This window comes from Atractosteus spatula, chromosome 21, assembly GCF_055471065.1.
Source record: "Atractosteus spatula isolate fAtrSpa1 chromosome 21, fAtrSpa1.hap1, whole genome shotgun sequence".
Classification (NCBI taxonomy): domain Eukaryota; kingdom Metazoa; phylum Chordata; class Actinopteri; order Semionotiformes; family Lepisosteidae; genus Atractosteus; species Atractosteus spatula.
Window position 1 is genome coordinate 12,198,840 of NC_142726.1, and position 26,161 is coordinate 12,225,000.

The window sequence follows — 26,161 nt, forward strand, 5'->3', positions numbered from 1 at the left end:
AATATTAGCGTGCAAAAAATGAATAAATAAAAATACAAACTACACGACAGCATGCAAAATACACCCCTTTATAAAAACAATTTTTGAAACCTATTATAAACTTTTAGATATACAGTAGTGTTGTTTTATCGAGCGGTCAAATACAGTAAGGGCGCCACCTAATCCATCGTCACTTGGCTTGCACCCACTGCGCGGCACACAAGACTCCCCCCAGTCTTTGGCCTAATTCTCCCTCTCTCCGTCATGACAACCCAGACGATCGAACAGAGACAACAAGGGGGCCCGAAACAGATCACACCCCGCATCCAGCTCCACAGACCTCCGTGTATTTTCGAAGCTGGCTCGATTTGTTTACATCTTGCCGCGCCGAGCCATGCGGCGCTTTCCCCCAGTTCCGCATCGGGACTCCACCCCGCCAGGAGCGGTCCCCGCCCACCCCCCTCATCCCATCCCGCCCCTTTTCATTTTTGCCGGCGAAATAAATCATAAAAATAAACGCAGCTCGCCTAATCCATTGATGGGGTTCGAGGCTTGAGTATTTTTTGCGGCTCGACGTCAGAGAGCCGGACCGCGGCGGACGAGGGTACAGGCTGTGCCAGGTGGCGGGGTCGGCGTTGCGCGCCAGGTTTTTAAATGACCCGCTCAGCCACCCCCTTCTCCCGGCAGACAGGCGAGAGCAGCAGCTTATAAGCTCAGGCGCAAAACGCATCGCGCCAGCTCAGGACAGGCAGCTACCCAAGAGGAACACGTCTGAAGCGGGTAGCCTAAAAACAAAGGGCCAGAATTAAACCACTTCGATGAAACGCCACGAAAAATGATTAGCGTTTCTCAATGAACTGAGAGCAATAGTTGGATTCTTTTTTCCCCCCAATTAATTTACTTTAAATACCCAAATTCAGAAGGGGGCATCTTTAAGGTAAGAACTGAATCATGGGAAGTCGATAGCACCGGTACAGAGCTTTTTAAAGTTTGTTTTTAGAAGTTGTATTTTTCGTAACAGCTGATCTAAAGTGGACGTTCCGAAGCTTGAGGTTGTATATTGTACATATAGCGGTGAAAATTGAGTGTAGCTTGTTAAAAAAGGATAGAGACCGCGTTTTTAAAAACGAGGGATTTCCTAAATAGCTCGGCCATTTTATGTCTGGTTGAGCCAAGCGACCACGGAATCAAGAGTATTTTTATACTTTTTACAATTACTGTAAGCCATCCGATCTTTCAGGATTCAAAATATGATTTTTCAGCTTTCGATGTGTGTAAAAATGTAACCATTGCGTAGTTATATCGATTTGTTCTTGTTACCTAAACGTTGTGCCCCTCTTCCATTCCCCGCGCTAAAGAAACTTGGCGTCTGAGCTTTTGTGAATGAGGTTTTGTGGGGGGTTGGGAGTAAGTTTCAGAACATTTTATATTCCATTTTAACCAATTTTGTCTTTTCAGAGTGGCATTCTCGGCTTAACGAATTCCCCAAAGGATATAATGCCAAGAAAAAAGTAAGATTTTATTTGTTTTGGGCATTATTATACAACGATTAAAACGTCTATGTACTAATGATATAGGGAGCAGTGTTCCAACAGTCGATATGGATTAAAATGTAATGCATTGGTATAGAAATATTATTTTAATTATTTCTCAGCCTGAAGACCGGGCTGCAGACGGAGGCAAACGATGAAGTGACCAAAGAAAGGAGCACAACGCGTTCCAGGAAAAGGAAGGCAGACGTTGCAATTGTAAGTGGAACTGCACCCAGAGATCTCTGCGTTTCATTTAGTGATGTTAAGACTGATCTAAGCTTGTTTTTTTTTTCTTTATCAGCATTTGCAGGATCCAGATGAAGAAGTCATCGAAATGACAAACAAGAAACAGTATGACATCCAGGTACTGTATGCATAGTCATTTTATGTGTTGGGTACATTGGTATTAGGCCCAGGTTAGCATACATTATTTTTTACTGATTTGTTTCAAAATGTAGTCTTTTTTTTAAAGAAATTTGTCTTAAAGTTTAAGTTCTTTATAGCCCTTTTTGATATAATCCCAAGGTGAAATCATTTCAAGGGTGTTCTTTATTGCACTTTTATTAAGTGCTGCATTGTGAAATGTACACTTTTTTTCAGAGGTGGTTAGTATTAATTCTGATGTTCATTCAGCTCTTCTCCCATGTCCCCCCTCCAAAAAGAACATGCATAAGTCCTGAAGATAAACGTGTCCCTCCATTCCTTGTCAATGTCAGATGAGAGCTGTGCAAAGTCGGCATTTCTCCTTGCTTAGTTAAAAGAAACATCAGGCTAAAGGGGGTTTGAGTATTGTATTCTTTTTTCACTTATTGATCTGCCTTTTTTTCTTTTCTCTCCTCAGACTAGTTGGAATCCTGCCACAGGTTGCACAAGTCCATGCAGGCTGATTTGCACACCTGACAAAGAAGTAGATGAACCAGTTGCATTGAATGATGTCGGCTGTGCACAATATATGTTTAAAAATATCTTCATCACTCCTACAAGATCCTCCCCTCTCCCTGTCCTCTGGTGCGTCTCCATCCTGTAGTTCTTTTTTGTGTAGTTTTGTTTGTAAATATTTTGTGTGTAGTAATTGGACAATTCTTATTTTTTTTCTATTTAGCTGGGCTAACAAAGATGACGTTTGGAATAACCTTCTACAGAAAGACAAAGTATATGTGCGTGACAATCGCTTTATGGAGAGGCATCCACACTTGCAACCAAAAATGAGAGCCATACTTCTTGATTGGCTAATGGAGGTGAATACATTGATTTTTCTTTACGTTTTAAAGTCCTTGCATTGAATATCCAAAGTGCCTGCACTTGCTTTTGTTCATACAGCTGCAAGTTTTACTGAAGTAATAGAGGTGACATACCTTGCTCAGTGTTACAACTGCAGTTTCTCACCTGGTATTTAAACCCACAACCATCCAGTTACAAGTCCAGAACCATAACTGCTGCTGCCTATTAACTTGGGTGGGGAGTAATGAGGTGAAATGTGTTGTCTTCAGAGATTACTATTATCAGGTATCATGATGCGATTATAGTTCTGGACCTTATCTAGCCCTTAGATTGACTAGCTTTTTTTTAAACAGTTGATGTGAGATCATACAAAGGATAGATGTGAATTGGGCTTTTGAGTTCTTGACTAAGCCTAAGTGAAAATAGAGGTATTTAACTTTTGTCTTCCCTCATTCTACAGGTATGTGAGGTATACAAGCTACACAGAGAGACCTTTTACTTGGCACAAGACTTCTTTGACCGTTTTATGGCAACACAGATGAACGTTGTAAAAACAAGACTGCAACTTATTGGCATTTCCTCACTGTTTATTGCCGCAAAGCTGGAGGTAATTTTTTATGTTGGCATTTTGTAGTTTGTGCTCTTGTACATCTTTTTCTGTCTTCACACATCCTTCTCATGGTGACGTCTAATGATTTGCAGTGGTTACGAAAAGCCTGTGATTTATTTTTCTTTTCAACTTTCCCTGTAGGAAATCTACCCTCCTAAACTGCACCAGTTTGCCTACGTTACTGATGGCGCTTGTACAGAGGATGAAATTCTGGATATGGAGCTGATTATAATGAAGGTACTTGAGCTGTAAGAATTTTCATTGCATATTTAATAAACAGCCACTCAATTTAAAATGATAGCAAGTCCCAGTTTTTCTGGCAGCACCTGTATTGCACGCACGTGGAGAATTAGGGCCTGCAGATATTCTTTTCTGACGTGCCCACCTGTTGGGGCCATTCATCTTTTGTGTTCTGATAAAGCCACTCCAGAGCCCTTTTCTTTCCTCGAGAGGAGGAAAATAAGCAAAAATTAACACTCTTAGATTAATGCTATCCTCTTGAATAGTCACTTTTTGCATTGCCTTTTTTTTAAAGAATATTTGAAAGGTAGTTTGTTCTCACACTTACTGGTACTTCGTTTTTCAGGAGCTGAAGTGGAGTTTGAGCCCTTTGACAGCCATGTCCTGGCTCAACATATATATGCAAGTAGCATATTTAAAGGAAAGCAGCGAGATGTTAATTCCACAATATCCCCAAACAACATTTGTACAAATTGCAGAGGTAAGATTTTAAATATAGGTATGAAAAACCCTCCCCACTTTCTAGTATGGGTGTGGGGGGGTCATTTGTGCTTTGCTCTATTTTCATAATCTAGTTCTTGGTTTTAAAGCAACATTTGCACCCATTTACAAAGAGGAGGTCTGAGGTTCATAAAATACTTTTTCCCACGTGATCATGAGTATATGATGCCTTTCTCTGTTAACTGTCCATTAAGGGAGAACTGTAATACAGGTACATCAGTGACATTAGCATGGGCAGTACTCCCTGTGCTCATGTTGGGTGCTCAGGAGAAGGATCCATCTTTTGTGATTCAAATTTGTTACCATAAATTTAAAAGGATCCAAATGAGAGGTGGTCATTCAGCACATGTAGACTGTTTGAGAGTTAATTGAAGGATTTCATCCAGCCGTTTCTTGAAAGAAGCCACGGTATCGGCCGCAACAATGCGGATGGGTAGCTTTTTCAGTACTTCTACAGCCCTTTGTGCTACATGGCTCCTGCTCTTGGTTGTAAACTCGTTTCCACCTGTGCCCTCGGGGCTGGTGAAAACGAACCAGTAGACTTCTTCAGGCTTGATTCCTCAGTCTTGGAGGATTTAATATAATATTGTGACCTACCGGAATGTACCTCGTCACCTGCCACTGGCTGAGTTGGAATGAATGGAATTTGTTTCCAGCTTTAACATCAGATGAATTGTTTTTCATACTCCCAAGTAAAAGGAGGAAAAACTTGCCTTGATTTCTTTTGCCAAGATTTTCCCTTCTTTTGTTTTTTAGCTGTTGGACCTGTGTGCACTGGATGTCCGATGCCTGGAGTTCTCGTATGGGGTGCTGGCTGCATCTGCCTTGTTTCACTTCTCTTCAGTTGAACTAGTGCAGAAGGTTTCAGGTACAGAAACTGAACTTATTTGCTGAATAAATGTGCTCACAGGGTGGGAGGCCACAGTATTTACTACTACACCTCTTGGGTCCTGGGTCTTATTCTGGCCTGGTGCTCCTGTTATGTGGAATTTTGCACATTATCCCTCTGGCTAGGTGGTTTTTGCTCTGATTTCCTCTTACAATGCTGTCAAGGTTGTGTATGTATATGAAATGGTGCACTAAGCATTCACAGATGTAACATCAGTTTCATGAAAAGTAGATTAGAATTCTCCTATCACGGAACATCTTGTCTTTTGGTGTAATAGTTCACCACTGTCTAGGGTGTGGGACAGTGTGTGTTCAGAGCTTCTGAAAGACAATATTCCAATTCTGGCAGGGACAGAGCACAGCTCCGCATGGTTTATTTGTGCTCTGTCAAAGACTGGCATTCTGTCTTGGGTGTATCTTGCCTCACAACCTTTGTCTGCCGGGTTAGGCTCATCACAGCCATGCATTGGGACCAAGTGCTTATTAAAAATGGGTGGCTTATGGGTTAATTACGTTCTTTTTTCCTTGTAGGTTACCAGTTGCAAGACCTCGAGCAGTGTGTGAAATGGATGGTTCCCTTTGCTATGTCCATTAGGGAAGTGGGCAGCTCAGAACTGAAGAAGTTCAAAGGAATAGCAGCAGATGACATGCACAACATCCAGACACATGCTGCTTTGCTGGAGTGGCTGGTAAGCTCCCACAGAAATGTTTTCACAAATACATACTAATAGTTGCAGACCTACAAATCTTCAGACCAGACATTGCTAAAACCCACCATTGGATTATCTGCTTTTTTCAGTTTTGCTGCACTCTAATGTATATTGTCACATTGGTGTTTGAAAAAATCACATGTACAAAACCTTATGTGAAAGAATTGTATTATGAAACTTGAAAAGAATTGTATAAGTTATTAAACTTGACTTAAACAGTGGTATAAACATCTAACAATGTATTTTTTCTTAAAGACAGCCCACTTACTTCGATTTTACCTTTCTCATTTTCAGGAGAAAGCGTATGCTTACGAGGCTGTGGGTTTGGAGCAGAACCAGCGGTCTCCAGTGCCTTTGAGTGTTCTTACGCCACCTCCAAGCAGTGAGAAGTCAGGGGTTTCTGAATCCTGAGTCATCAAGGATCTTAAGTTGATGAATGAGGAAGATAAATTAACTGAGCAACGTTCCTGGAGAGATGTAATGAATTCAGGCATTACTGAAAAACTCATTTTAATGTCTGCTTGAGCATGGGCACAGGTTTGTGTGTGAAGTTACAAGGCCCTTTTTAGTCTCAAGTGGAATTTTTAAAATCGGCATTTTAATGGACTTGGTACCAGGTTAACCACCTGACATATTTAGAGCTACACTTCTTGCTCTGATTGCTGCTAGAGAAGGTGGGACTTGGACCGTTCGGTGATTGAGACTTTTTTTGCATGGCCCATACTGTTTTTCACTGCTTGATCGGGTCCATTGGGACCAAATGTGCCATTAAGGGGACCAGAGGAAAAACCAGCTTGATAAGCAAAATGCATTGAAATTGTAAGGTATTATGCCTCTTATTTGTAATTTTTCAGAGTATCGGTTTACCAAAATGTTTTAACAATGAAATGCTGCTACCTTGTATATCACTTTTAAATAAAGGTGCTGTCTCAGACAGTTTTATATTGTGAACTCTTTGAATTTGATTTGTTCATTGTGACACTCCTATATTTCTCATCTTCTGGACTTTATGACTTCAATGCCAAAACATCTTAAAGTTACTGCAAATATGGGAATGGAGAAGGTCAGGGTTTTGCACTGCATGAATACGGTTATCTTCATTACACAGTGAAGGCACTGCACTCTCTCTCTCTCTCGCCTCCCCAGCTCACTGGGGCTGGTAGCTGAAGATTGATAAGGAAGGGGAAGGTTTCATGTACTGGCCTCCCACTGATAATGCTCTTGCACTTTCTAACAATGGCATGGTAGTCTTGTCATCTTGAATGTAGAGTAGTCTGCATTCCCTTCAGCCCTTTTATTTTCCTTGGTCAATGTTGTCATCCTGAAGCCTTTCATTGGATTCCCATTAGTTTTTCTTTTTATATAACGATATGTACGAAACATGAGCTTCTGTGGAAATGGGCAGGTACCTCTACCAGAGTATTTTAATTTCTGGTTTTTAGAGAAAATGGTTCTGATGTAGAAAGTGGCATCATTACAGACCAAGAAAAATATTTTTTTAAGTGGTATATAATTAAAGTAGAGGTTGTATGTGGAGCTATGCCAAAGTTTGGGCTGCAATAAATGAAGTTGGATCCATTCTGAAAAAGCAAAAGTAGAGCCTTCCTCAGCTCCCTAGCCTAACTGGATAATTTACTTTCTTTCATACTTTTTAATGTGGAATTAACCTTTGCCTGTTCCACAACTAAAGTGGCCCTGTACATTTCATGAAGTGTTTATTTCAAGCTTCTTGAAGATGCACAAAAGGTATCTAGATAATTAAAGTATATTTTCTTAATGTAAATTTAAGTTGATATAGAAATACAGGAAAGTATAGAAAAGCTTTAAAATATGACCTGCGATGGGAATTAAAATGGTGTATTTTCTCCTCTATAATGGCTGTCTATAACACAGTGCCCTCTGGATGCTGTAGGTTCTCAGATAACACAAACATTACAGTGATCCACTAGATGTCACCAGTTGCGTGCCTTAAAGATGTGCATATTTATAAGGCTCCCGGCATGCAAGTAAGTATGATTTCCTTAACAGATGCTGTTGAGACAAGGGTAATTCATTACATTAAACTTTGGCTAACACAGCCGTTTCATAATTTGGCTAGCTCCTACATTTTGTCGCTGCAATTCTGCCGTTTACAAGCTGCCATCAGCTTTCAGCTAAGGTGTTTTTCAAATGATTGCGAATATTTTTAATTGATTTCTTCCGTTTCTCAATATTTCAAATACTGCATAGCCTTGTAAGGAATAAAGGAAGTTTGAGGATTTTAAGGTTTTTCATTTTGCAATATTCCAGAAATTAATGACAGAGCCACATGGATGGTAATTGTTTCATGATTACAATATGATGAGCAGTTATTGTCAAATTGCATATTTAATTGCAATGAATTTTTCTGTATGTGTCAAGAGTACCACAATACCTGAAAATAATGTGAGTGATAACCAAACTTTTAAAGTAAATCATATATTTATATACTGGAATATTACAGTGCTTAATGTTGTTGCTGATAATATATATTACGGGTTTAAAGTCTTTCCACATCACTCTATTTAATTCAATGCTGAAATTATGCAGCACAATGTCTTTTAAGCAGCCTATTCGCCTATCAGTGTGAGGAGGCTCCCCCGTCAGCCCTGCTCCTGGAGCTGTGAGGCCCCAGTCAGGCAGCAGCAGCATGACAGCTGTTGTGTGTTCAATAGCTCCTTTGTTCTCTGCGCAGACTGTGCTGGCAGCAGCAGGTGCCCATTGGGCTGGAGCACAACCAGCCACCATTAGCTACACCTGATCAAATGAAGACCCAACAACTGCTATGCAAATCACCTGAATATAGCCAGACAAAAGAGTCAGCTACAAAATTCTGAAATAGCCATTTTATACCGTGGTGCAATTTCCTTTTCTATCTTAATAGCTGTAAGTTGGTTTCAGTTTTTCCACATGACTATAAATATGAAATATATTTAGGCTTTGACTATTAAAAAATGTGAATTCCAGCAAGAGTGCCCCGTTTCTCATTTTTTCTATTTGTTAAGAGCATAATTGAAGTCCATTTCTATCACTTGAATTATGGGTAGTTGCATATATTACTAATATACATGCTTATGTCCTAAAGTAACTTAAATATGTGCATTTTTAGTCATCTCCGTAACTGCTAAGGCAGCAGTGTGGTGTGTTCAGGGTTCTGTCCTTGCAACAGGAAAGTACTGGGCTCAAAGTTAATGTGTTGCACTGCTGTTGTACCTTTGAATAAGTTATTTAATTCAGATTGCTTCATTAGTGATTCAGCTGTATAAATGTAAGTTATTTGGATAAAAGCAACTGCAAAATGCATTAATAAAAGTTAACAGCGATTGCTCTGAGATACAGATTGCTCAAGAGCAATGTAGTTCTAGTTTGATCAACATCTCAAGCCATGATTCTCATAGTGTTATGGTAAATATAATCTAGTGTTACATCAAAACTATAAAGGATTTTAGTTTCCTTTACTGATGTACTGTACATTAATACCAGCTTGGACAGGGACATTAGTAAGTACAAGGTGAAATTAAACCTAACATGCAATATGCATTCCGTATTTAATTTTCAACTAATCAAAAATCAAAAACTGATACCATAATTTCATTTTTTTTCTTCGATATTTGTTGCATGGCTCCTAAAAATATTTAAATGTTCCTCTGCGGAAGAAGCTCCTACATTTTATGTATCTAGACTGACTCTTTTGTTCTTAAGTGGGTGTTTTCTTCAATCTCCCAGCTGTGCTACAGGAGGGTAGGTGTGAAAGCCTCAAATTCCAACTAGTGAATTTCAACAAAATACAGTACAGGTAAATTTGCTTTGTCTTCGCTGATGTCTTCAAGAAGATCTTTTGCTCTGACAAATACAACAAATGCACATTAGATGACAATAGCAGTGTATCATGTGGCTTAGTACAAAATTAAAAATATACTGACATGAATATGCAATGAAAAATCCCTCCCTGAATTGTATGACCACTGAGAAAGAAAGACAACTCTTCACACAATGGTTACATCTCTTGTTTGTGCTCACCCTGTGTCTAGTAAAACTGATCAGGTCAACACCAGCCTGAGCTTTTAGTTAGATATCTAGATAAAGGTTTTTTACAGATAAGAACATCTTCCCTTACTGTGGGACACCCACATTCTACCAATTTCATCCTTTAACATCTTTTCACTAACTTCCATAAAACTGTTTAAAGCAATCAAACAATAATTATTGAAAGAATAACCCCAACATAAATAAAAGAGCTATATACCAAGTGTTTAATTGTAGATAAAGTAAGAAATTGTTGGATCAGAAACCATTTTATACAAAAATCTAAATGAAACTTTCTCTACACTGAATTCTAAACCCACAATAAATGATGGGTATGACATTTTTATGCTGGGAGATTAAATAATGCTGGTGATTATATTAAAGTGATTAATCCCATCAACACATTAACTGTTATCACCTTGTTTTAGACTAAATTCATTTTAGTCTTTTTACTCAAGATTTAACTAGCTAATGATTAACTACTCAACATTTGTATGTAATTCAAATTTCTGGAATGCATTCCTATTATCAGTGATATTTACACGTAATAATACTATACAAATGCATCAGCAGAAGCCTGGTTGCATTGTGCGCTAAACACATCACTACAAACTGCAGAAAAGGTAAACACTTCCGTTGAAACAAATAAAGGAATGAATAAAAGTAATTACATTTTAAATATACTGTACATATGGGTTTTGTTTTTTAGAAAACCATTGCATTTGCGGGAATACCTTACACATTTTAATCAGAACGCCAATTTTCACTTTTTGTAAAAACACAATTACTCTGAATAAGTTTGTAATGTTGTGCTAATCACAAATATTCAGCGAAAGCAAAACAACCGAGTCTTTTAGAAGTCGGTGTGCTTGTTAAATGCCCCAGAGTTCACCCCAAACACGTGGCTACAGGCAGCGTGACATTGTTTACACACGTGACCACGCAGAACACACCCCTGTCCGATTCCACGCCCGGAGAAGGCAGCACCAAGGCGGTGCTAATGATAGGATCACTCCCTTTATACAGCTCAAAATTCAGAAATACGTGCAACTCAGTAGCGTTTAATCCGGTGACCAAAAAAACAAACAAACGATTTAAAAAGCAAGGCGTTTGTATTCTAAGGCATTTTTATCCAAAACAGTAATAATGCATTCCTAAATCAGTGGTTTAAAACTTATCTTTACAAATGATTTAACAATACTTGAAATTTAAGTTTAAAATTGATGCTAAGGCTTATTTAAGCTATTACACTTTAGAATCATACGAAAATATGCATTGACAGTACACAGTATATGCGAGATGCTATTGTGCAAATAAACTTGAAGTGCCAAGAATGCAATCATCCATTTTCAATATACAGCAAAAAGCTAGTACTTAAATATCCCACAAATCTCTCACGTTGATATAAAATCATCAAACGTTGTTGCATTCAGGAACAAACTACCCAGTCATGTTGTTGAAGCTGACACCCTAACGTGTTTGAAGAAACGACTTTGTTGAGATCTTCTCTTGAATGACAAAACAAACCAGCCAAATGGCCAGAAAGACCTCCTCACGCTTGTAACTTTTGCTTGTGTTATAAGGTACGGTATGTTCATGTTAAAAGTTGAATGAGGCGACAATGACCTTACTCAATGTTTTCTGGCCGCCTATACTTCGCTGCCCAAAAGATTGTTCCTGCTGTTCTGGAACATTTACCTTGAAATTGCTGTCGTACTTGGTCGGGTATTTTTTTATTGGTTACTACAGCTCTACAATACAGGAAATACACCGGAACAAAGTCCACAGGTCGCTTTACTTCATACAGCGCAAGATACTGGGGTTTTATTCTCTTTCTTAGTGGTACTTTTCACCTTAAGCTTTTATAATAAACTGACGCTATCAATTGGATGTTTTTAAAGTATATAATTTGTAAACTTTTTAAAAAAAGTAAATACATTTGTACGATTAAGGGATAGTTAGTTGAATCAAATCATGCATCCACTTTGTGGGTTCAAATTCCGCTTAGATACTGTCGTTGTATCCTTGTGCAATGCACTTCACCCAAATTCCTAAACTAAAATCCCTAGTTGTATAAAGGGATGTAAATGCTTTGGAGAAAAGTGTCAGCCAGAAAAAAAATAGTAATTATCACCTATGTTTATCCATGTAAAACGAAGAGCCATTAAAATCACAAATTCTCCTCAAAACATGACAAAGTGCCATCTTCAAACCTGCCCCTTTCATTTGACATGTGTATGGGTGCAGAATTAAAATTCAGCATTGTACTGGATTTTAAATGGGTGATTATCTGTAAAGTATTCCATGGCACAACAATAATTCGCATGTCTCAAAAATATACAGAGAAATTATCAAAAGATTCATGTTGGAACTAGGCAAGCTATCTACCTTGGTCGACACACCTTGGTTTTGTTGTGATTCTTTGAACTATTAGTATTAATTTATTTGACTGACACTTTTATCCAAAGCAACTTACATTTGTACCCATTATTACAGCACTGAAACAACACGAGTGAAGTATCTTAAGCAAGTGTTCCCAACCAGGATTTAAACTCCCAGCTGTCCACTTATGAGCCCATTCCTACACTACACCCAGCTGCCTGAAACTATCAATACTAAACACTAGATCATATGGGGTGACATACTGTATGGATGTCACACTATTCAAATTTAGCAGCCAAAGAGAGACTTTGAAACTGACTCCTCCTTTGCAAGGGCTAATTAAGCATTTGTTCACTTACTGTATTTACCCAAATTAACTTCAAAAACTCTTCTCTGGCCAATCTGTCAGGTAGTAATTTAATAACATAGATTAAGTACTGCCGTTCTGAATGTTCGAACCTCTAAGAAACATATGTGACACTCTTATGCATCTTGAATGCTTAAGGTTCGAATTATTGCTTTTACACAGCTGGAATGGGAGACTGTGTGGCTTCCTGCAACAATTCAACAAAATGTTTAGTTTTGGCCAAATGTTCAAAAGTAATTGTATGCTGCAATATTGAGCAGAAGACTCCTGGTGTTGTGATGCAGTTGGCAGTGCCTGCTGCTCAGAGAGATGAAAGCCATGCAAGGAACTTCCTGAAATCCTTATCATTTCCTTCCTATTAGGCGCACACTTTTAGCAGATTGTCTGTGTTTTGTCTTTTAATTTGTCTCGCATCTCTGCAGCTGAATAATTTCTTGTTCCCGCTCCAATTCATGTCCATCTGCATTATTTTAATGGGTTTAGATAAGTGAGGCCGGGTCAGGGATTAAACTCGAAGTTGGTTCTGTGCTGTTTCCCTAGGGTGGAGTTATCCCCTATTGATAGGATATTTACACATTCATTGGAGTTTTTCTCCATTTGCCTATCAGAATATTACTTTACACAGCTGTGCATGGGCTATGTGACAAGCCTTAACCTTGGCATACCAGTGCTTTTTTAGATCATGTATCTGATAACCACAGATTGCAGCGCATGCCAGTTTAACACTCACATATCACAACACTTGCCAACACTGCACTCAGAGCTCCCAGTCATTAAATTATATTGTTCATTTTTTGTGTTTACGCCTAATGCTGTGCTACGTTTTAAAAATAATACCCATTCATTTAATTATTCTATAATCCTGGTAAGAGGATATGGTAGCTTTGCAGACCGATGGTTCTTTATTTTTTTCTAATTCCCCTCTTGCGTCCAACTGGTAAATCATTTGCATAGCATAATTCTCTTGCATCTCTATAGCTATCAGTCATGTTCCACAGTTCCCTATGACAGCCACAGCTGTTGAGCAACCTAAAGATACTGGAGTGCTAAGCAGTGGCTCTGGAAAAAGGCAAACCCCAAAATATTTGAAATGGTGTTACGCCAGCGGCATGGTGCATCACTGGCCTGAAAATAACGACCTTGTACATCCAGTGATTGCCAGTCCATTAAGAAATGGAAAATGCAATTCTGCAAATCATACAGATTTTACATTTGTATAGCTTTGGACGTATTCTTGCCTTGAAAATAAAATCAAGGAAATTTCATACCCTTAGGGCAGGATGGGAAAATGCAACGGGTTTTGACTGATATAATAGAAAACAATATAAGTTAAATTAAACAATGTTAAATGAACAAAACAGCCTACTGTGGATGGGTGTTGACCTGTTTGTTTATCGTGTCATCTCGGAAATTATAGTTGAAGTAAAATATGAAAGCTCTAGGTTAATTCTCTCGACGGATGTACTCTAATCGCTTTTTTTTTTCCTTCACGCACGACATAAACGCACAAATGATATGCCTATTCGTTATGCACATTATAACTACTGAATAATACGCCGCCTTGATTATGGTTACAATAATTCGCATGTGACCATACATACAGGGAAATTAGCCAATGATTCATATAGCAACGAGGTAAGCGATCTGCTCGGTTCTACGCACCCCAGCTTTGTTGTGATTCGGAGCCTTTACCCAGAGTACACCAGTAGGAACATGGCGCAGGCTGAAAGGCGTTGCTGAGCTTCTGGGGGAATAACAGATCAGTTGCAATTTCTGAAAAACGGTGAAACAGTAAAATGCGAGTGTGAAATGGTTTCACTCCCGAAGTCTTGGATAACAACCGCTGCTCCATTGATGAATAAAAGGAGACCAGAGGGCCTGAGAAATTCCTGCAATTGTATTCATAAACATTTCTTTAGGACTCACAACCCTTGAGAGTTGCATTTGAGATTCTTAAAAACTCACGCACATTTATATAAAAAAACCCATGGGAAGATGGCTGACAAAAATAAAAGGGAAAACGTCCTCCCGACAGAAGTATCCAGACTTCGAGAAGAACATAAAAAGGTAAAACAAGCGAAAACACCAAACGGAATACCCGTGGGTTTTAAAATGGGATGCATCCACGCGGTCCTGTTGGACAATGTGACCTCTGTCCTGTTTTATGGTTGTGTATTTTTAAAAGCTTACATTGCAGTAATTGTGTGTCATGCAAATAATGTTCTGAATGGGGTATTCTATGTGCACTTTGAAAATTTCTGGGGAAAATGATAAGTGAAAGTTTGCACTGTGTTCTCGAAACTTCCTTATCACGTGTTGCATCTTGTTTACGTATATCACTGCGTGTGTCTTCCTGCCCCTTCTCTCTTTTAGTATAGATTCAAAAATTCAACTCACAGGTGTTTTAATAAGAAACTAGACTGGTCTGAATAGCAGACGAACTCGGGAAATGTGTAGTGAAATCACGTGGGAAATGGAAGCGATTTCTGAAGGGTTATTGAGGTGCTGTGGTAGATAAAAAATATAAATCACGGAGGTTCAGCTGAAAGAAAGTTAGGCCTAACTGCGCAAACATCATCGTAGAAACTACACTTCATTAAAAAATATTCTATAAAATGCAGACGCCTTTGTTTGTACTCGCTAGCCGTTTGTTTCTGCACCGTTAGTTCCTCTTAATGCTTAGAAATCTGTTTTTTTTTAGCATAGGAGAAATGTAAATTTAGCGGAAGTTCAGTATTATCACCGTGCAGTGTTCTCTCGAATAACATCAATCCAATTTAATGCATTGCATCAGCGTGTCATGTTTTAAAGTCTTCAGTATCATGAATTCGTAATTACAGTAGTACAACTCCCCCCTCGTCCAGCCCCTTTTCTGACGATGGTCTGTGATGAACAGTGCCCCATTTAAGACAGATTTTCACCCTGAAGCCTCCAGTTTTTAAAAGATGTGAATCAGTTACCATCCCAGCAAGTCACTAACAAATCTTGAAACAACCTCCAAACTTTCAGGAGTACAAATTGTCACTGAATTGGGCACTGCGGCTGGTATGTGAAGACAGCATTATGAAGCACTAGAAAACTGTGCACTGATCTGACTGTTAATCCTGGGGGACTAGTTCTACATTGTATCATCTTGTTTATGTTTGCCAGCTACTGTAATTTCGCATATGGGAGACATTACTACTTGTAAACACACAGTTCCAGTGTGGCTGTAGTGTATACATTTCAATATTTTATTAGTTTAAGATTTTCTGTAAAAAGCAATAATTACCCTAATGCGGCTTTACCTAATAAATCTGTTATGTTGGTTAAGTTATGTGACAACAGAAGACTATGCAACTGCTTCTTTTTTTGTGACCTATTATAATAAAAACTAATCCTGCTTAGTACCACTTATATACCGTCCATGAGGAATTGTCTCCCTCTGTGGCTTATTGTAAGCAATTGCATGTGAAACAGTGTCCAATTGAGAGGCAGTGTGTGCTGTCTCTACTCCTTTACTGTGCTGTAGTTCCTAAGGCCTTTTGCCTTTGCTTGGCGCTTTACTACAAGTTGTGGCTCAGCAAGCTTTATGTATAAATGGCACCATAATGGTCTTTTATATATTTCTTGATTAATTGAATTCTGGGTTTTGAAAATAAAATCCTAGATTGATGCAGATGAACACTTAATATTGTACTGTTGACAAGGGCCTAAAAAGTTTTCATACCAGTTAGATGGATTATTTTAAATGACTAGTATTCTCTGTCAATCTGCCACTTAACACCAGGCAAGTAAGCAAGCTATGAAATGATTTTAGTCCAGATGTTTCTTTTACCTTCAAATCCAGACTCAAAACCTTCTTCTTTAGAAGAGCCTTTACTTAACTGGTTCCATTCTTCACCCCTCTGCTTTTCTTAATACCACCATCCACGGTCTCCTCTGTATATTGTAATTGTGTTTTATCTTGTGTATTCTTTTTATTTATTGTTGTTCTCATTCTGTAAAGTGCTTTGAGAAGCCACCTTTAAAGGTGCTATATAAAATTAAGTTTATTTTTATTATTTTATAGATATGTTCTTTCACACTGTACCTTCACAATGCAAAAATTCTGCTTTTTACTGTGGTCCTAATATGTGATGTGACTGTTTGCACAACTGCACACTGCTTTTCAGTAACGTTCAACATTCCAGGATTAAGCTGTGCAGAATTCAAGCATTACCTGCGAAAGATGAAAGTGGGGGAAAAAAAAGTTTAATGTTAAACATTATCCAGTTAGATCTCTTTAATTTGTTTAAAAACAATTCATTTATATAGACAATAGAGAGAAGCAATGGACTTTTTAAAAATTATTTTAAGTCTTCAGTGGTAATTAGAAAATGTTTTTTTCTAATGTATTTTGATCCAAATGTGCCATGATAAAGTAGTATTTTGCTTTAATGATCTTATGCTGCAGTTTTACATTGAGTTTTATTTCTTTTTCTGAAGAATGCAACAATTTTCTGACTTACCCTGACCCTAAGTATTTTTTTATCTTAACTTTCACATTTTCTTATTAGTAAGTGTTTAAAGTTTATTCCAGTATTCATTTGAGAACGATGAACTATCAAGATTCTTCTGTTTATAGTGGAAGCTGATAGTCTAGTGAAAAATAACTTTGTACATACTACCCTCTTGTGGTTTAACACATTAATTACAGGACTGTAGAATTACGTTTGGCAGTAGAGCCAGAGGTCGTCCTAAGCACATTGTAACTGCACAAAATTCAAGGTAAATGAAAGTGGTCTGATATTATGTCTTATTTACAGTTGGCATAATTCAGATTTAAAGAGTACACCCTAAAATAACCAGACTTTAAATAATTTTGGTTCATGCCTGTTTTCCTTCTAAAAAATTGAAATATACAATTTTTAATGCTGAAAGAAGTGTAGTCATTGTAAAACTGAGTGGATAAGGTTCCTAGGTTAGTTTCTTAGAATTATTGTTTTCTTCTAGAAGTCTTTACCTATGCAACATTTAAAAAAAAATGTCTGACTGTCTTAAACTGGATTTGTTTAAAAATGTATTTCTATGTTGAGTATAAATGTATAAAATTATGTTGAAAAAAGATATAACCATGAAAGGTGTTCTTTGTAAAATATATATGGAGACCCGCACATACATAATGCAGTTTATTGGACACACTTGTCCCAAATATTGAAGTCTTTTGTTTCTAGGTTTGAATTGGGTTTAGGTTTTAAGTTTCTATTGTTAACATCAATAGAAAATGGACACAAAATTGATCTTTTGAACATCTGAGCTCCCATCTTTGCTTCAAAATATATTGTTTTTAGTAGTGGTACTAAACTGTATTTTAAAAAATGTTTGAAAGGATTTGCTCAAAGCTATTTGAAACTACCTCAAGATGAGGAAAATGCGTAATATTCCTTTAAGGTTTGTTTTCTAAGAAGTGCTTGCCAATGCTGGGGCCATTTCCGTTCAGTTTGTTTCGCATAACCCCCACCTCTTTCTATTGTAATTCCTTTAATTAAAGTGATTTTATTCACAGGCACACAGCTGGCATCGGGTACTTTCCATTAGGCATCAGAGTGGCCGCCTCATTGGTAGGAGGACCCGCTCTGGGGCTGCTTCCAAGGGAGCACAATACTATTTTCATATCCCCTCTGAGTTTGTTGTGTGTTTTGAATTTATTAACCATTGATTTTAATGTATGCTTCTCGACAGTGACAACTATCAGTGCATTAATTAATGCCTCTGTCCTGTTTAACAAAGTGGTATTTAGACACAGTACTTGCAGATCTTTTGTTGACCTCCAGTGGAAAGCACTGTCCAGCTTGTAAAACATACAGGCTGTGGTATTTAGTGGATGAATGGAACTGGGTTCCATCTTAAGAATGATGAAAAGTAATGTGTGTGTGCATTTAAACTCCTTAATACCGGTCTATGGTTCTGTATGGTGAACGTCATTTTTTTAAGTACTGAGTTAAATATTACATTGTCTGATCTTTTTTTTTATTTTTCTTGGGTGCATACTGTAAAAAAAAAAGCTGTGTAAGGCTGATTTATTTTTGTAGCTTTGTAAAACAATCTTAAGTGATTTTATTTCTAGTAAAATTTCTTTTTAATGTACCTGTGATATTCTCTAAAGAGCATGCTGTGATCGAGAGTGTCAAGTTAAAAGTATTTTTTTTTCATATTTTTTGTACAGTTTTCAAATTTTAAAATATAAAGTGTATGTCTTAAAAGTAAGAGGTCATTCAGCTGGTAGCTGTCATGTGCATGACAGATTGTGCTTTAAGAGGATTTTTTTTAAGTATCACTTACTGTATAGTTTCTGCCATTCACTGCATACTGTATTGTTTATGAATATTAGGTCTCAAACATCTATTACCAAACTGCACTTGATAGAATTATAGATATCCATCATTTCCAGATGGATTCTGTTTACCTATTTCAAGATGAAGACTATGTGTATTTCAGTGAATGAGACTTGCTCTAGGTGGACATTTATGGACCCCATGCATTTTAGAATGTTCTATAAAATTTACCTTTGATTACTGTGTGTCCTGGATTCCATTCAGTAAATTTCAGCAAGACAGATTAAATCACGTATTGAACATACGGTTATGAAATCTGTATGGTTTAGGATTTGGCTGTATTTATATAGAATCCTTTTTATTGTTATTAAAAAAAAAACAAAATCCATTATTCTTCTTTAAAATGGCTGTCTGGTCTGTGGTACAAAAGATAAAAGCTTGCACCTAATCCTTATTGACATAAGAGATGCATAAAGACAGCTATTCTTAAGACTCACCACCTTGCCCCACAAATGCATCTCATCCTTATTCTAATAGTGTTTCTTAAACCTAAAGATTTCCTGACAGATTGCTTTCATGGGATTGATTAGTGCATGTTGTTAGTAAGCTAACTTTATAATGTGAGTGGATTGGCGACTCACGTGATTGGAACCATCCTAAAATTAAAAAGCGAATACCATGGTGATTACCTTGTGACTTTTTGTTTGCACTGCATACAGAATTTAAACAAAGTGTTAACTTGCTGACACTGCAACGATAAATGTGGAACCTTGTGTTCTGTTACTGCAACATCTGAAGTCTTGAAACTTATTCCAAGTGCATTAGATAGGTTTTATATTACCATGGACACATTACTTCTGAGATAACCAATTTGTTGAATATCCTCTGATAAAATGGTTTTATAAAGGATAGCCTTTTCTCTCAACAAAACTGACTGACACAAGAACAATACAGAATAATACAGATGTGTCTAGTTGATAAAGTTTTATGAGTCTTTTGTAATGTAATATCAAAATCATAATATATTATAATTACAAATATATATTATAATATTAAATAATATTATAATATGATATAATATATGTAAGTAAACCCAGAAAAAGCAGATAAATTAGGAATGTAGGTTATTGTAACGGATTATGGATGGATGGATGTTTTGACCTGTATTGTTTTTGTAAGGTCATCATTATTCTTCCTGAAGTGTGAAAAATGTATGCATGCTTCTATGTAATGCTTTATTTAAATTTGTTTTCATATGATCTTCTTCAACCAGGTATTTTTAATACTGTAGCTCAAAAGCATTTTGCCTGTTGTTCCAAAATTATTTAGGCATTTTATTGCCATTTCAAAATCTGATACTTTTCACTTTCCTTCCGTAAGTGGTCCATGTAACAATCTTGATTGAGGTAGCTCTCTCGTAGTTCTTTGGCACAGAATTTAAAAAAGGCATTGCAAAAAAAGCTATTAGTCACAAAAAGTGACACAAAAGGTGAAGCTCTAAAGACCTCATTTGTGGATTTTGCTTTGTTTATTCAATGATTGCACTCTAAAATACTGTTGATAGGCTACTTGGATATATGAAGCTGTATACTTTCTTATTGTTCTAAATGAAAATGTTTTTAATGTCAGTTCTCAATGTGATATTTAGTGGACTTGTCAGTAATGGTGTACGTTTAACTGTATACTTTTGTTGTGGTTGAAATACAGTACTGTACAGGTGCAGCTGGAATTAAACGGTGCCATATACCTTGAAAAGAAGGAAAATTCATCGATCAATTCTGATCATACGACCTTCTTTACCAATGGGATTGCTCGTTTTCTTAATCATGTCTTTCATGCTGGGCTAACTAAGTTGCCATGGCATCCCTGCATTGATGATGGCACTTCAACCCTTTTTAAATGACTTTTTCTAATGATACTTATCAGGTTCTCTCATTTTGTTAAAACAGAAGGCGGAAAGAGTCTGCCATGACTGCCATACATGTTCCACCATGATTTAAGGTTCCTTTTTTATTACCTTAACCACTTTTTTAGATAGACAGGGAAATCCTCTTTACATTCAAAGAATTGATTCTAATTTGCATTCATGTTTTTTGCTTAGTATACTCATAGCATTTTGTCTGCTTTTTTGTCATTTTAGTGCACGGTGCAAGATTAAAACCAGTAATAAATAGCTGCAATTGATTTAACAAAAATCGTGCTGCATGTCAATGTTGAAACCAAAATTCACGATGTAGATTTTAAAGAATAAATGGTCTGTGCACTCTTGTGAACACAAAATTGTTTACATTTGTATTTTTGTTAATTACTCAATTGTTTAGAGGGGCATATTTAAATTTACAAAAGCTTAATTCTAATTTAATTATTAATTCAGCTGGCATTGAGTTAAAGAAATTTACCCATGTTTAAGGTTAATAGATGACAGCAGAAAGCATGATGCAATCCTCAACTTCAGATGCTTTTATTTTTACAGAATAGAATCATCACGTCGAATGTAATAGAAGCTGTGTGAGTGGTTAAATTGCAGAACATTTAATGGTGTTAACAATACATAAGCTATTCTGATTGTACAGAAATGTTCTGGAGTATACTCTGGCAGATAGTGCTTTTATTTGTATTCTTAATCTTTTAAGTTACAGTTCTAATAATTTGTGATAAATTTGATATTTGAGATGATAACATTTAATTTCAATAGGCTATGTTATTGCTTGTATTAAATACTGTCTGATGTCTATAAATCACATAATTTATGTAGCCAACTTCTAAATTGTAGTGCAATTTGTTAAACTTACAATATTTTTTAATTTGTTGTTCAAGTAAAATATCCATTGTCTTTATAGGGATGCTGTTTGACTAAGAAAAATATTTGTTTTGCACAACAAGGAACAGATCTGTAGTGGGTGTTGTGTATCACTATTGAGAAATGCTTCATTTATTAGTTTTTTTAGCTTTACGTATTTCCTATTAGAAATGCGGGAGGAGATATTCTTTTTATCACTTACATCCTCCAAAGTTAAACCTGCTTCCACCTCAACTTAATTAGTTTTGTGTAATTGCACTTTTTACAGTGAATAGAGCGGCTGTGTTAAATTGTACATTACTTTGAAAAATTGACACGGACACACAATTCTGTTTTTGTTTTTAAATATGAATTGAAGCCCTTGGCACATTAGTGACTGGTATTGATTTGAAATCCATCCAGAAATGTGACACATAAAGCTATATGTTAAATTTGATCTGACCCACTATTCCATTAATAAATAAAACACTTGTAAATTGAAGGTGGGCTAAAATTGGGAGTTTATTTGTGACTCTTCCTTTCACAGTATGAACATAAATTTCATTTAAGATTTCCACACTTGTTGCTCACAGTAAACATCACAGGGCAGTCTGTGGTATGCATGTTTGTACTAGAAAGGTTACCATTATGATGAGTTGGTGCAGAGAAACTAATAAGCCTACCTGTATATAAGCTTACTTTGTAGGTTTGTTTTCAGAAATTGTAGGCTGTATTTTGACACAGCACTTGTAATCAATCTCCTTACTCTTCTTTATTGTGATATAGAATGTCTGAGAAGTATAATGACTTCTCTATTTCATTATCAGCTTTAACAAGAATGATGTGGTCCAGATGTGTTACATGATCAGAGTGTTTAAAAGATTTATAATCTTCGTTCTGTGATTGTGTATAATCGCATTCGGTGACTGTGATCAGGCCAGATACCACATGCTTAAGTCTCAAGGGTCGTGTGTTAAAATGCTGCCATTTCAATAACTGGTTGCTCTCTATTTTGCAGTTTGATCATTAACACAGTCTGTTGAGAAGCAAAGGATGTTCTAGTACATAGATTACGGCTTATGTATGAATTCCATTGTTCAAGATATGTGCAGAATAACTATAATTAAGGTCTCATAACATATCTCTATATGTTAAGAAATGTTTATACTGTCAGTATTAAATATAATTTCTGTCAACCAAGTATACCAGATCCTGGACAATAGGGAATGTCATCAACTGCTTTTCTGTTATGAAAAGCAATATAGTAGATATGGATTATGTTGTTGTCAGTGGTCCATTTTAAAGGCTGCTCTTGTAAGAAAAAAGGCCCTTTGAAATTATTCTCTAGAGATTTTGGGTTCTGTTAAGCCAAGAGCTGAAGATAGAACTCAGACTGTTATGCAAGCTGCTCTTCTATTGCACCTGTTTATTTTGCTTCCTGTAAAGTTACTGGGTCCACGTCCATTTTCAAGATCTGAAGAGATTAGATTCTTGATTTACCTGTCAAACTATCATGAAGCCTTGCACATAATTATAGACATTGTATATTAAATGTAGGAAGCTATTAACCTTCATTTGGAGTTCTAAATCTTTTTGCTACTAGATTTTATATATATACATTAGATATGTACATGTATACATTAAGTATATGAAGAGTTCTGTATCTAACATATGACACAAACATTTTTTAAAAATAAATCTGTTAGTGTTTTTTTTTTGTTTTAGTTGTGTCTGCATGTTTCAATTTCTGAAATTCAGCTCTTAAACACCATGGTTGGGAGTTGTTCAGAAGAGTCACTGTTTTCTTATACATTGTCCCATACGCTTTGTTGTGACAGTTTCAAAAGGTGTTTGTATTTTTTTAATAACAGATGGTCAGTGGCTGCCAAGACCAAATTCGGCACTGGTGAGTGTGATGTATTTTGTTTGACCATCTGAGCATGAGAATGTTTTTTGAAATGATTTTGAGCTACTTTTTATCAGTCTGCATCTTAAATCTTAAGAAGTTGATGTAGATGTTTTCTAATGTGATTGTGCATAAAAATTGCCTGGGTGATATAAGGTATAAAGTGGTAAAATTGAATTACGCTAAAGAGCACTGCAAATTGTCTGTGTTCTTTTGCAAGAAATGTGACTGCTACAAGCCACTATTGCATTTATCTTTGCAGTACCTTCAAATGGATAACATCCATATTAACTTGCTGATCCCAGCACTTTAAATTGAAGGAAAATGTAGTAAATTAAAATGTAGTTTCAATGCTTGCATTGTCTGCATCTCTTCATAATTCGTGCAGTTTATTCCCTCTCTGTTTCAGCCTATTTCAGTATCATTTTTAGGTAGGTTATGTAAATCACTTTGTGTCATGGAGCACAGCTAAGACTGATCAAGCATGTTGGTTATTTTGTAACCCTCTGACTCAGTGTTCTCGTCTATCTTAAGGATACCGGAGGCAGTGTTTCCTAACTCTGGCCCTGGGGGACCTCTGTGTCCACTGGTTTTCATTCCACCTGAGTTAATTATTACTATTGCTAACTGATTCCTTTTTCTGCTTGTTATCCAGTTGTCAGTTTATAAATATTCCATTTCATCAATCAGAACTTTATGCAGTCTCTGATAAACTTGTTTGCTCTCTTATTTCTGTCTAAATATCTTTTAACAGGTGATCAGTTTGTAATGAACAGTGCCTTATGGAAATAATATATCCCAGAATTCAGAATAATTCTCCTTACTATTGTTTTTTTTTCTTTTTCAAGAATGTAGAATCGGCAGTTATTTTTGGCTCCACCCACCCCATTTGCAACATAGCGTGTTGAAGAAGAATGAAGAAGTGTAGGCAGAGTCCTCTGACCTGCCTGCCTTTGAGCCATTTTTCTTTTAAAGTGTCACGAGAAACGTATTCCTGTACTTGGAGGTTTAGGGAGAAGAGAGGTCAAGGGCACTGCAAGTGCTCAGAAAGTAGGGGTCACTGTGTCTCCAAAACCCAAGAGAGCCCTGTTCTAATTCCACTCTACCCTTAGAGGGTGCCCAGCCAGTTATGCGCTACTGCTGGGAAATCCCAGTCACACAGCATGTACCCACGATTGCAGAGCTCAGCCTGTACACAGGGAGCACCTTTACTGGTTAAATCACTAGGTTGGCCCTGTTTTTCCTCTTTCGAACAGTGTGGTTACACCTGGGATAACTAGTCTGTATCATGGTGTTTCTTCATCTGTCCATCTATTCTCTAAACTGCTTTATCCAGTACAGAGTCATTGGATATAGGCAGGATACAACCTTGACAAAAAACCAGTCCATCACATATACACACACTTATATCAGGGCTAATCTTACAGAAGCCAGTTAACCTACAGGTATGTCTATGTGCTGTAGGAGGAATCCAGAGCACCTGGATGAACACATAGAGAACATACAAACTATACCCAGGGAATTGGACCCAGGGCCCCAGTGCTATTAGGTAGCAGTGCTAACCACTGTTACTCTGTGCCACTCTGATAGTCTTTCTTGAACTCATAAAGTGGTCACCAATACATATTCTGTTCATATTTTTTGGAGTTGAAAGTAAATGTAAGAATTTGCCATTACTTAAATAATCATTACTTGAAAATTCACTAGCCTGTAATTAAGAACTTGGTTAGAACAAAAACAGAGGACATGGTAGTCCCCCAGGATCAGAGTAAGGAACCATTGGTCGGATCGGGGGTCGGGTTTATGTCAGAAACTTGTTTTTAAGAGGTGATCTTGCCATATGTAATTTTTCAGAGTTCTATTTTATTCCATTTAATTTAATTTAATTGCCATACATATACATCACTGTACAAGTAATGAGTAGCACCTGTTTTCTAGGTTTCTCTTGGCTTCACTCATTACTGTTTTATAGAAATATAAAGGAAACAAAGGAACAAAAAGCTCAGTGGACATAATTAAAAACTTTTGGTTATTTATATTTGCTTAATAAATAAAAGCTTTAGAGACCCCTTGCTAGTTCTGATGTACCTTTAGCCTTTGGCAAAACAGTTTTGAAGTGGGAAGAAAAGTGTTACGCTTAGACGTTTTACTTTTCACTTTAAAGTAAACCGTTTTGCTTAAAGACTTTTGTCAACTTTTTATTTAACAGGAATAAGGTAGATTGTGACTATGAGGCTCTTCAGGAAAGGCTCAGTTCATTGCCTGACAAACTGTCATATGATATCATGGTAAGTCAGCACCAGTACATGATTTTGCTTAATTTTTTTTCAGACGTGTGAATGCCCATTTTGCTTGAATTTTTGGAAGTAAAAAGTGTTGCAGCTTATTCGTTATCGTGAACAAGTAAAGGTTTATTCCATGCTGAAAAGCATAGAATAAACCTTTACTTGTTTCTTTGCAGCGTAAACATGCTAAGACAGGTACCTACATGAACTACTTATTAGTTATCATTTCTGTTTACTAGAGAAACTTTGTGTGTTCATCACTAGTCCCCAAAAAATTAAACTTTTTGTGCTCTAACCGTAAAAACAGTTAATCTGTTTTTAAATTAATCTTTAACAATGCCGCTGAAGATTAAAATATGCTGAACATCAAAGAAATATATATTACTCTATGTGCGTTTTTAAAAAATGCCTTTGGGTCATC

The 26,161-nt window shown here is 36.8% G+C and overlaps 2 protein-coding genes across 2 annotated transcripts in view; both read left to right on the forward strand.

The window, feature by feature from the left end:
• The first annotated feature begins 715 nt into the window (after window positions 1–715).
• On the forward strand, window positions 716–6,632 carry ccne1 (cyclin E1). Its single transcript, XM_088938805.1, has 12 exons — window positions 716–916; window positions 1,438–1,490; window positions 1,634–1,727; window positions 1,813–1,875; window positions 2,353–2,519; window positions 2,614–2,749; window positions 3,193–3,339; window positions 3,484–3,579; window positions 3,929–4,063; window positions 4,840–4,951; window positions 5,503–5,660; window positions 5,976–6,632. Exons 2-12 carry the CDS (start codon window positions 1,477–1,479, stop codon window positions 6,090–6,092), a joined length of 1,239 nt encoding a protein of 412 aa, XP_088794931.1. The 5' UTR covers window positions 716–916; window positions 1,438–1,476; the 3' UTR covers window positions 6,093–6,632.
• Window positions 6,633–14,167: 7,535 nt separating this feature from the next.
• The window catches only part of uri1 (URI1 prefoldin like chaperone), a 27,220-nt gene continuing 15,226 nt past the window's right edge, over window positions 14,168–26,161 (forward strand). Inside the window, exons 1-3 of the mRNA XM_088938962.1 lie at window positions 14,168–14,541; window positions 23,421–23,455; window positions 25,665–25,743. Of these exons, the coding sequence (XP_088795088.1) occupies window positions 14,470–14,541; window positions 23,421–23,455; window positions 25,665–25,743 (186 nt within the window). The 5' untranslated portion in view covers window positions 14,168–14,469. The remainder of the gene's footprint in view (window positions 14,542–23,420; window positions 23,456–25,664; window positions 25,744–26,161) is intronic.